At 39.6% G+C, this 10,168-nt stretch overlaps 1 protein-coding gene across 1 annotated transcript; it reads left to right on the top strand.

Moving 5' to 3' along the window:
- The first annotated feature begins 1,304 nt into the window (after positions 1–1,304).
- Positions 1,305–9,203, top strand: LOC115921124. The gene is made up of 2 exons (XM_030978237.1): positions 1,305–2,208; positions 8,409–9,203. The coding sequence occupies exons 1-2, from the start codon at positions 2,160–2,162 to the stop codon at positions 9,008–9,010; spliced, it is 651 nt and encodes a 216-aa protein (XP_030834097.1). The 5' UTR covers positions 1,305–2,159; the 3' UTR covers positions 9,011–9,203.
- The last annotated feature ends 965 nt before the right edge of the window (positions 9,204–10,168 follow it).

Raw genomic sequence — 10,168 nt, 5'->3', positions numbered from 1 at the left:
GTGCCGATCCCGGGGGGGGGGGGTGGGGGATATATCCCCCCCCGAATATTTCAGGTGGGGGGATGGCCTGTACAAGCACAAAAGTGCAAAAAAGGAAGTAGAGAGTGGGCGAGAGGGATAATGAGAGATAGAGAGGATACAGGCGTGTAGCCAGGGGGAGCGGTGGGGGCGGTCGCCCCCCCCCCAAAAAAAAAAAAAACACCGGCCAAAAAAAAAAGAGAGAGAGAGAAAGACGAAAGGAAGAGGACGTAGGAAGAAAAAGGATTAAGAGTCGAGAACTGTAATGAAACGTCAAAGCCTCCGCGCTTCGCGCGGGTAGGGGGGGGGGGAACTGAATTCAGACAAGGATTAAGAGTCAAGAATGGTACAACGAATCGTCTTCTTTCTTTAATAATTTCATGAAACGTCAAAAGAAACTGAATTTAAACAAGGATTAAGAGTCGAGAACGGTACAACGAACTTCTTCTTTCTCTAATAATTTAATGAAACGTCAAGGCTTCCACGCTTCGCGCGGGAAGGGGGGGGGGTGGGAACTGAATTCAGACAAGGATTAAGAGTCGAGAATGGTACAACGAATCGTCTTCTTTCTCTAATAATTTAATGAAACGTCAAAGCTATAACTACGAATATGTATGTTATTTAACTATGAAGCTATTACATTTTTATGACGTAAAGAATCTCGGAGAGATCGAAAAGCGCCATCTTAAAACCAATAGACCAAAGCAACATTGGAATTTGAAATTGAGATAAAACCTAACAAAGCTAAAGTTAACGGACGCCGTGTGAACTAAGCGAATGTCAACAATTATGATGGTCATGTTCAATGAATGAAGACAATTGGTCAATATTTGGTGATCAATAGACCATGTTCATTAGAGCGTGACCGAGTTCGGCCAGCTGTTTATTGGTAGTCTAGTCATACATAGACCTTGTAAGCAATCTCTTTCAATATTCGAGAGCGTGAAACAGTTCAATAAGATCATGCGTTCAAAATATATCAAGCATATATATATATGTGTCTGAACCAGATTTGTTAATATTTTACAATATATTATATATCCCAGCAAAATGTATTTCATATTTTGAATAGGATCGACTCTGAGTAGGCCTATTTAGTACTCCCTGCTCATGATGTGCCTATCTATACCGCTATTTACTTTTTAAAGACCTTATCCGATGAAAATACAACTTTATAATAATGGAAAGCTGAATGAACGTAGAAATTTAAATACAAATTTAAAGGTATAATTAAATTATTTTCCCCTTCAAACTTAGGACATGATATGCCAATAATGTAAAATAATGTTTGTATATAGGGCCTACTAAAACAGCCTCTTGAAGTGATTACTAAAATCTGTTTGATCATGATGAAAGCCCGCTGTTTTTCTAGACTACTAATCATCATGGTCAAGATGGTACCTGGCGAAGCATACAACTTCCTTCTTTTAGCGATGAACATGAATGAGCTAGTATAATCTGCTTGCAAAAGATAGGGGTCTATTATGTAACGGTTTGCCCCTACCATCACGCCTTTGTGCCATGAACCGGTACCCTAAGCCGGACATCAGACTGCCGCTAGACTTCGGGTCTAGTTGACCGCGAGAGACCGTTAGAGTCATGATTAGGTCCCCTTAGGGACTGAGAGCTTGCGAAGATTATTGGAGACGAGCTCGTTCCGGACCCATGTAGCCCTGGACCTCGTTGGAGCGGAGGACCAAGAACTTACTGCTTTCTGTTTTAGAATAGAACATTAAAACTTGTCAAAATCACGTTGAGACTTATCTTTAATGTACTTGTACGTACATATATTATGATAGCCAGGATCTGATGCGCCGTTTTAGATTTCACGCTTTTTGTCAGCTTTCTATCTTTGCTTCGTCGTTATAATTTATGCAAGCCAAAACACAACGTTTAGGGATGAAGTAGATCATTCCGCTTTGAAGTCGGTGTCCGTTTAAAGAGAAGCATCGTTTATTGAACTGTTTCTTCAATGCGCAATTTTCTACTCATACTTTAGAGAAATTCTTTTGAGAAAATGGAGAAATATTAGCTTTAAGGTAAAACAGATGGTAGCTGGAACCTGGAAGGTTCGATCACCGATCAAGTGGTAATGATCGTGGCCAGAAAGCCGTATACAGCATTCGCCCAAGTGTTCCAAAATGCCGCCCGTCAGTGAAGCAAAGACCAAGAATGAAATCCAGCAAGTTGGTAAGTTTTTTTAATTTTTAATCACTATTATTTATCATCATCATCACTGATTAAAGTCAGCATTTTCCCTCTTACGAGAGGTTACCGACTTTCGCGCCATGAGGATATACTCCCTCCCTCTACTTCTTCTTGTCTCGAGCATCCACTTCATTTAGACCAACCTGACTGCCTTATTTCTTCACCATATCTTCCAATGTAATGTTATAATATTTCTTTCTCTCTTATGCCATCCACTCCTTGTTATTTGCCAAGAGTTAGTTGTTTTGCTTGTTTTGCTTGACCGCCAAGACAGCATGCGTGTTGCGTTGTACGTATGTAAGCAACCCGGGGACCGACTGTTTTAAAGAGATGGTTCATTGAAATGTGGAAAATGGGCATATTACACCTCTACAGATTGCTGAGAACATTAACAAAATGAGCAAAGTAGTCTTGAAGCCCTCACTGTTGTGATGAATAAATTAAATGCAATTTTGTTACCCTTTCCCGAACCTACTCACAAAGTGAATTGACGGCGTTATTTTACATGCGAAACGGTGACGTCACAATATGAACAACCTACATCACACATTTGGGACTATGTTGGATACCCATTGCAATTTTCAGATATGGTTTAACGTTGTTTATATCTTTACCGCCAATGGTGATATTTTCTCTATTTTTGGCATTTTGAATGAGATACACTGAATAAATGATTCTTTCTCCAAATGTTTGTTTGATTTTTATATTTTTTCCCGTCACATTTGAGCATAAAAATCGGGAAACTAATCACATATTCTGAGGGCACTTCAGCGTGTATGTGTCTGATCTGGGAAGGCAAAGGACATTTTGCATGCTGGCCTAACGACTCTTTTGGAGTAAAATAGGCGACAAATTTACATAGAATTGTTCAAATATTCATTACAGCGAGGAACTTTGTAATGAGGATTACCAAGGAGAGGGCAAAAAAGAAAGGGGGAAAAGAAGAAGCAGGGAATAGAAAGAAAGTTGGACAAGATAGAGAAAACAAGAGAGTTGCTAGGTAGAATGAGATCTTTGTGCAGCAGTGAATGACGGAGAACCTGGATAAGGAAAGGGGGAAAGAGTGGCAGGACCGAGAAAGAGTGAGAGTGATGAGAAGAGAGGGAGAGTGGGGAGGCAAACAGGGAGAGAAAGAGAAAGAAGAAGAAGAGAGAGAGAGAGAGGTAGATACATTTCTATATGAATCAAATCCTGCCTTGTAAAGAAATAGAGAGACAGAGAAATAAAGAGAAAGAGAGGGGGAGGGAGAGGGCGGAAAAAGAAAGAACATTGGAATGAATAGAGATAGAGAGAGAGCTCGGTGCGGTAGAATATAACTGTGTCATTATATTGCATTTATACTTCTTCACCGTGGATAAAATGTCGACCAAGCAAGCTTCGAATTGAAAACACCAAGAGAGAGAAGGCCCCAACTCCATTTAAACGATTTTAAGTCATTAAAAAGTCATTACTTTATTTAAGAGACAGAACACACATACTTCCATATCCAAGGATTTTAAAAAAGGTGTTTACTTGATTAAGGGTTGTCAGAAGATGAGAACACTTTTCTCCGATTGACTTGGAAATAATATAGATATATTGACAGATATGAGAGGAATAGCTGTTTTTTAGGCTCAAGGGAATGTTACATCCTGCCATTACCCCGAGGCGCGCCTAAAGAGAGGTATGTCATAGGTTCTCCTCCGTTATACTCTCATGTATTCGATTGAAGCATCTAGTGCCCCGCAAATCGATTAAAAGCTTGCTGGCATTTAGATTTGAATATGGTAATTGAAACCTTTTTGATATATGAAGCTCTTTCTAAGACCTTTCATGAACTATACTGGAGACCTTCAAATTTCATATTTCAAATTAATTTCTTTTACCCTTTTTTCCGATTGAAAGAAACCTTCCGCACGAATATCCGGGAAGAGCACTATCGTGACGGGAAATCGAAATGGCAAACGAACATTTTCCCTTTTAATATCATAACCCGGTATATTCTTTCACTCAGATACTTTACAAGTCATGGAGTTAAGTTTTCAGTGCCAAAAGTTAAAGGCATCGTTTAACAATGTTAAATCTGAGATGCACGGCCCTACGTGTTATCATTTTATGTGATATTGTGTAATACTGAAGCCCTAAACAAACAAAAAAGCGCTTTAAAATGTTCAAGAAGTGCCTCAAAAAAGTAAAAATCTTTGAGTGACCGGTTTTACCATACTCGTTCCCCTAATAGAGTAGAGTGTAGAGTTATGAAAGCCGTTAGGCAAACGCCAAATTTGGCTTCGATTTCCAATCATAAATATCTTGATAATCATACAGGCGATCGGCTTGTAAAAGTCATGGGGTTCCTGACTGACCTAAAGGTTTATAATTATCACTAGCAGGACCCGCGGAATTCCGCGGGATTCTAGAGGGGGGCGGGGGGTGTAAATAGATATATAGAGACTGTCTAAATTAAAACCACCAAGAACTTTATTTGCCATTCAGGCCATTAAAAAAATATACATGTTTAGCGTCCCCGCCCGCTTTTTTTTAAAGTATTTTATTTTTTTATTTTTTTTTATTTTTGAAAGAAAAAAAACAGCGTTCCCGCCTGCTTTCTTTTTTGGGGGCCGCCTCCTATTTTTTTAAAATTTGTTTATTTATTTTTTTTTTTTGAAAGAAAAAAAACATGAAACTGCTAAAATGTATTTCTGATTTTAAAAAAGAAAAAAAAAAATTGTCGGCCGCCATCTTGAAAAAGAGCCTGAATGTCAGGAAAAATGTACGGAGCGGCCATTTTGAAAGAAAATAAAAAGAAAAAAAAAAGGGCCTCCTCCTTCCCATTTTTCGAAAAAACAGGAAGCTAAACATGTTTTTTTTTTAATTTGGCCTTATATAAAAATTAAAAAAACGATCCAACTGTACCGGTAGTTATTCTTTAAGCCACTGGAACTGCGTAGAGTTCCGTAGTGTGGCGTACCGACTACGCAGAAATTAGGCTGCGTATTAATGGGGAAATAGTCCCTGCGTAGGTTATGCGTAGGCTGGCGAAAAAAATTAAACAGGTTGAATTGTTTTCGTTCATCTTGCGTACCCCTTTCCGTCCCTCAGCATATAGTAACGTAGGCCAGCGTAGTTGTTACGCAACACTACGCAACTCTACGTATTGACCCCACGCCAATTAGTGACCCGCAAGTGTCACAAATAAAGTATTTAAAATATGCTCATCTGACCCTATACGCCTAAAACCCCCGAGCTTTCGGGGGTTTATGGCCCCTTGAAACCCGTGGACCCCACGCCTATATTATATATACACTCAACTCAGGACCCGCGGAAATCCGCGGGATTCTAGAGGGGGTGCGCAGGCAAAAAATTAAGTTTTTCATTTTGGGGGCTCCATTTCAAATTTTAGGGAAATTTTCGGGGGCTCTTTTTTCTGGGGCTACTTTTTCATTAATTCATATAAGGATAGGCCTACACTTTGTTGAGATTTGTTTAGTAGGCTATTAGGTTTCAGGCTTCCTACTTCATAATTGCCTATTTTAAAAAAAAAAACATTTTCTAGTTCAATAACTAAGTTTTCATGCATTGATTTGATGCAAGAACTGTAACATAATAGACCCTAGATTGTGATTATTTCTGACCATGAATTTCGATAATCATTTTTCAAAGTAAAATTTTCACAGGAAAATCAAACAGTCTTTTAAAAACGTAGACATTAGAGTCTAGTAATACTTTTACTAATTCTAAGCTCAGGTTTCGTAAATCTATTCACGAAACTATATTGAAATCGCGGCAATAATGATGCAAACCAACAGATAACAATTTCAAAGTGTCAAATCTCTTCGACTCGAATTCAACTCACACACTTTTAACTGCAACTCAGCTCATCTCACACACACTACACAGTGGCAATGCACTGTCAGTTACGGTGATTTTGTCTGATTTTCTTTACTTTGAAGAAATGATTATCAAAATTACGTAAACATGGCGAGAACATCACAAAATAGGCTTTAATTTCATACCTCTATTTATGGAAACTTTATAATATTGCAGCAATCGTGAATTCGTGATGGAAATTGATTGCAGTTTCGCGATGTTTAGTGGTTCATGGTCTAGATTCAGCTTCTACCAAATCAAAATCGACCGCCAAAAACTCGAGCCCTACGCTCCGTCTCGATCTCGCAACTGCGAAAATGTACGTGTTTTGGCGTGCTTGCGTGCGACATGGTAAGCCAGGTAAGGTATGGAATATGGTTCGAGTTCTTTTACGACCGATTTTTGTGTATACAATTTTATACGGATAGTCATCGGTCGTGTGTCTACGGATGTAATGTTGAATATCCATGAGGTATCTCTGTCGTCACGCATATCCTGCATTATGCATATCGCGTCTGTTTTCGCCCTGGACGTCGACACGGAGGAGGACCTCGGGCGGAGTATAGCCAATTCCACAGAGTAGACTCTCCCGCGGACGATGGCACAGGGCACGGGTACCCCGAGGGGAGGGTTCAGGAGGAGATAGCCGCACCAACTTCGGTCGGCGATCTCATTAAAAAACAATAGAATACAAAGGCTCGCCGAGACGCCGCGCCCCCCGCGGAGCCTTAGCGTATTATTATTATAGATTGCAGCATGAGCTTAACCCAGGATTTTGTTTCAGAATCTGAGACAAATATACCGGTTCCCTTTAAGGGCAGAAAGACTTTATGCTAACTGAAACTCAAAGTATTTCGATCTATGAATAGGAGATTGAAGGTCTCGAAAGCAAGATTCGTTTGTAAAGTTTAAGGCTGCAATTCGTTATTGATAAGGTACCTCGGTTTTGGTTTGTATGAGATCGAGCAAAATTGGTTTCAAAGATGACAGCAAATCGCTTCTTTTTTGCGAATATACATTTCAGATCTTTTTCATCACGAGATGATGAAAGGCCTAAGTGAAGTGACTATTTCACTTTGAATGTGTGGTCGATAGCTTTTAATAAAATGGTAATGACAAAATGCCCCACAATGATGTGCTGCTCCCATTTTTGTATTACTCTTATAATGTATCATCGAGATGTTTTACAGAGAAGAATTGGAAAAAAATGTTGAAACGTTATGGATTTTTATCCCGTTATGTGCACCGAAAAGAACTCCCTAATGACTAAATATAATAGCCAGACTCTAAAAGGTTTTCAAAGCAATATACTTATAGAGATATATTGATTGGCAGTAAAAAAATAAAAAAGAGAAGAAAGTTCACCAAATTGGAACGATCTTGATATTCTTCCTTGTGGAGAAGTGGAGCCCCTGTCAGGGAAACTTCCGTTTATGAAAACATGGACATTATTCCTGCAATATAGTGTTCGTGCATATCTCGACGGGTACAGTATTATTTTGCTTTATATAGAAAAACCTCATGATTTTTTACATGACCCATTAATTAAGAGAATTTTCTCGGCAGTTCAGACTACGTACCTCTAATGATGAGATTGGATGCAAATATAAAGTTAGATGGTATGTTTGGATCTCCTCATTTTGAGGCACGGTTTTCGTCTCTGTCGTCTATAGACTTGCGTAATATCTTTTTGTTTCCGTAATGCAAATTGTATACCTGACTTCGAACAAATTAGGACTCTTACGAAAAATCTCATTCAAGATCCAATGGTTCTCCTTTGGCAAATAATTTGCTACACTTCTCCAGCATGTTTACTGATATCTACATACTTCATTTGATTGTTGGTTGTTTAGCAATTGCCTTTGGGATTCCTGGCAACATAACAATCATCGTCGTCTTCGGTCGTCTAGGAATTAAGAATGCCACCGACATCACGTTTATCGCCCTCGCCGTTGTCGATCTCATCGCTAGCATCATCAACGGTTTGAAGATTTTGATGGTTTTCTTCCACGGAGACCATCCCTGGGCGTGTTTCATCGAGGTCATTGCAGCCAGGTCGGCCCTCTACGCTGGCCTCTTCCTGACCATCTGGATAGCGTTCTACCGCTACCAGGCTGTCTGTAAGCCATTCGCTAGACGAATCGGACGAAGAGCTGCCGTCTTGATCTCCGTCGCTTGCACTGTTGTCGCTTTCGGGCTCCATGTGCCGTTCTTCTTCATTACGACATCGATAAGACTCCGGAACGAATACGAATGCAATGTCTACGGCGGTGTACCCTGGGGGCGTGATGTGTATGCAAAAGCCCAAGCCGTTGTGTTTTGTGCTTCTGCCTTAGGTATTGCAGCCTTATACCTTCGCATCTACAAGTTCATTCGGACCCACCAGGTTATCCGCCAACAGATGATCACCGGATCTGCTGCATTTGGTGGTCAACCACGCGTTCGAGCTTTGGATGACGCCGTGTCATCACCGGGATCCATCCCTTCAGTAAGTGGTGCAGTGTCCTCAGCAGTTGGTTCCTTCTCGACTTCGGCAAAGCCCGTTGGAACCAAAGCCCAACCAAGCACTGTTCATGATGATGGACCAAACACGCAGGAAACCCAACGATCCAATGTTCGTGTTGGACCCAGCAAACAGACAACCCAACCAACCAACAATAAGCTAAAGCCATCATCAAAGAAGCTTCGGAACCACCCATCTGACCACAAAACCACTCAAGTCGTCATCATCATCACCGTCATATTTTTCCTCCTGTGGCTGCCCAACATTGTGCTTGATCAGATTCCACGTGATCTTTTCACTCGCATCCTTCAGAAGACCCACGTCACCATCTATTTCTTCTATCAAATTAATTACATCAGCCATATCACCAATGTCTTTGTTTATCTGTTCACTTATCGCCGCTTCAGACAGTCGTGTTGTAAGCTATGCAATTAATATCGAATTGAGGTTTGATTTCATTTGTAGTAATAGATTCATGCAGTTAACAACTAAATTATTCCTGCCCTTACCCAAAAAAAATCATCCCGATTTACGTTTCTTGAGAATGTGACATATTAAAGCTTACGTCTTAACAAATTCGACAAAGGCCCTACTCCAACCAATCCAACGTTTATTCTTAAATTCCGAAGAAGAAAAGAAAAATCCAATTTACGAGGGTTATGAATAGTTTGGTTGTTAACTGTTGAGTGAGTCATAACCTATTAAAGCTCCAATGTCTTAATAATCAAGTGAAATTGCTGAATATAAAGTTGGTGAATTCTTCTTTAATTTTGATAATTGCTAGGTAGTATATCCATGGATAAACCTCAAAGATGCTCAAGCTTGGGTACAGAGAGGGCAGCACACGGACGTGCGATACCTATGCCACCTTGCGAACTTGTTAACGCACGGGAGAGTAAAACCCGTTGGCTCAGTGTTATGTAGTGATCGCCAACATTACTTGCCTACGCTACGAACGACCGAGTCTAGTCGTGCCGCCCCCGATTTATTCCGAGTTTCGATTGACTGTTTGTAATTTAGTTTAAAAATATCAAATTTAGTGATATGTGATTAATTAAATATATCTAAAAAATAAAAATTCATATTATTATAGTTCTGTAAAATATATTTATTTACAATTTAATCTTGCAAGTTTTATTTGATATTTGATCGGAATTTGAAGATTATATTATGTATTATGGTCAAAGTCCGTCCGTTGTTGGATCACGTTTAGCGAGCACGCAACGCACGCGTACATGATTTCACTTTGTTTGCCCTGTACCTTCATTGCAAATGTTCAGGCAGACTACCTATGACTGTCAAAATGTACGATTATTATGATATTACGCGCGGTACTCCGAAACCGCTCCGATGTACACACTGAGTTTCCTTCGGGAGATGATCTTAATGCTCATGCCTTTGCTTTTGACTAGATAAAACACGGGGCAAAGATTTTCCGAACCGTATATGGCATTTATTTTGTAAAAACGTCGTAAATTATTAAAAAATAGGACTACATTTACTTAGTCGTGTTTGTCATTATGGTAAATTTGTATTATTAAAGTCACTAGTGTTTTAGACATTATCATAGCATTAATTGATTTAAATGAGTTC

This window comes from Strongylocentrotus purpuratus, unplaced genomic scaffold, assembly GCF_000002235.5.
Source record: "Strongylocentrotus purpuratus isolate Spur 01 unplaced genomic scaffold, Spur_5.0 spur5_scaffold_1, whole genome shotgun sequence".
Taxonomy (NCBI): Eukaryota; Metazoa; Echinodermata; class Echinoidea; order Camarodonta; family Strongylocentrotidae; genus Strongylocentrotus; species Strongylocentrotus purpuratus.
The sequence above is the reverse complement of the archived record's forward strand: the minus strand, read 5'-3'. Positions and strand labels throughout refer to the sequence as shown.

What these genes read in the sequence shown, in the direction of transcription:
- LOC115921124 (XM_030978237.1), top strand. Translation starts at nt 2,160, where the DNA reads ATGCCGCCCGTCAGTGAAGCAAAGACCAAGAATGAAATCCAGCAAGTT. An exon ending in GAATGAAATCCAGCAAGTTG is followed by an intron (nt 2,209 to 8,408) that starts GTAAGTTTTTTT and finishes CTTCTGCCTTAG; the next exon opens with GTATTGCAGCCTTATACCTT.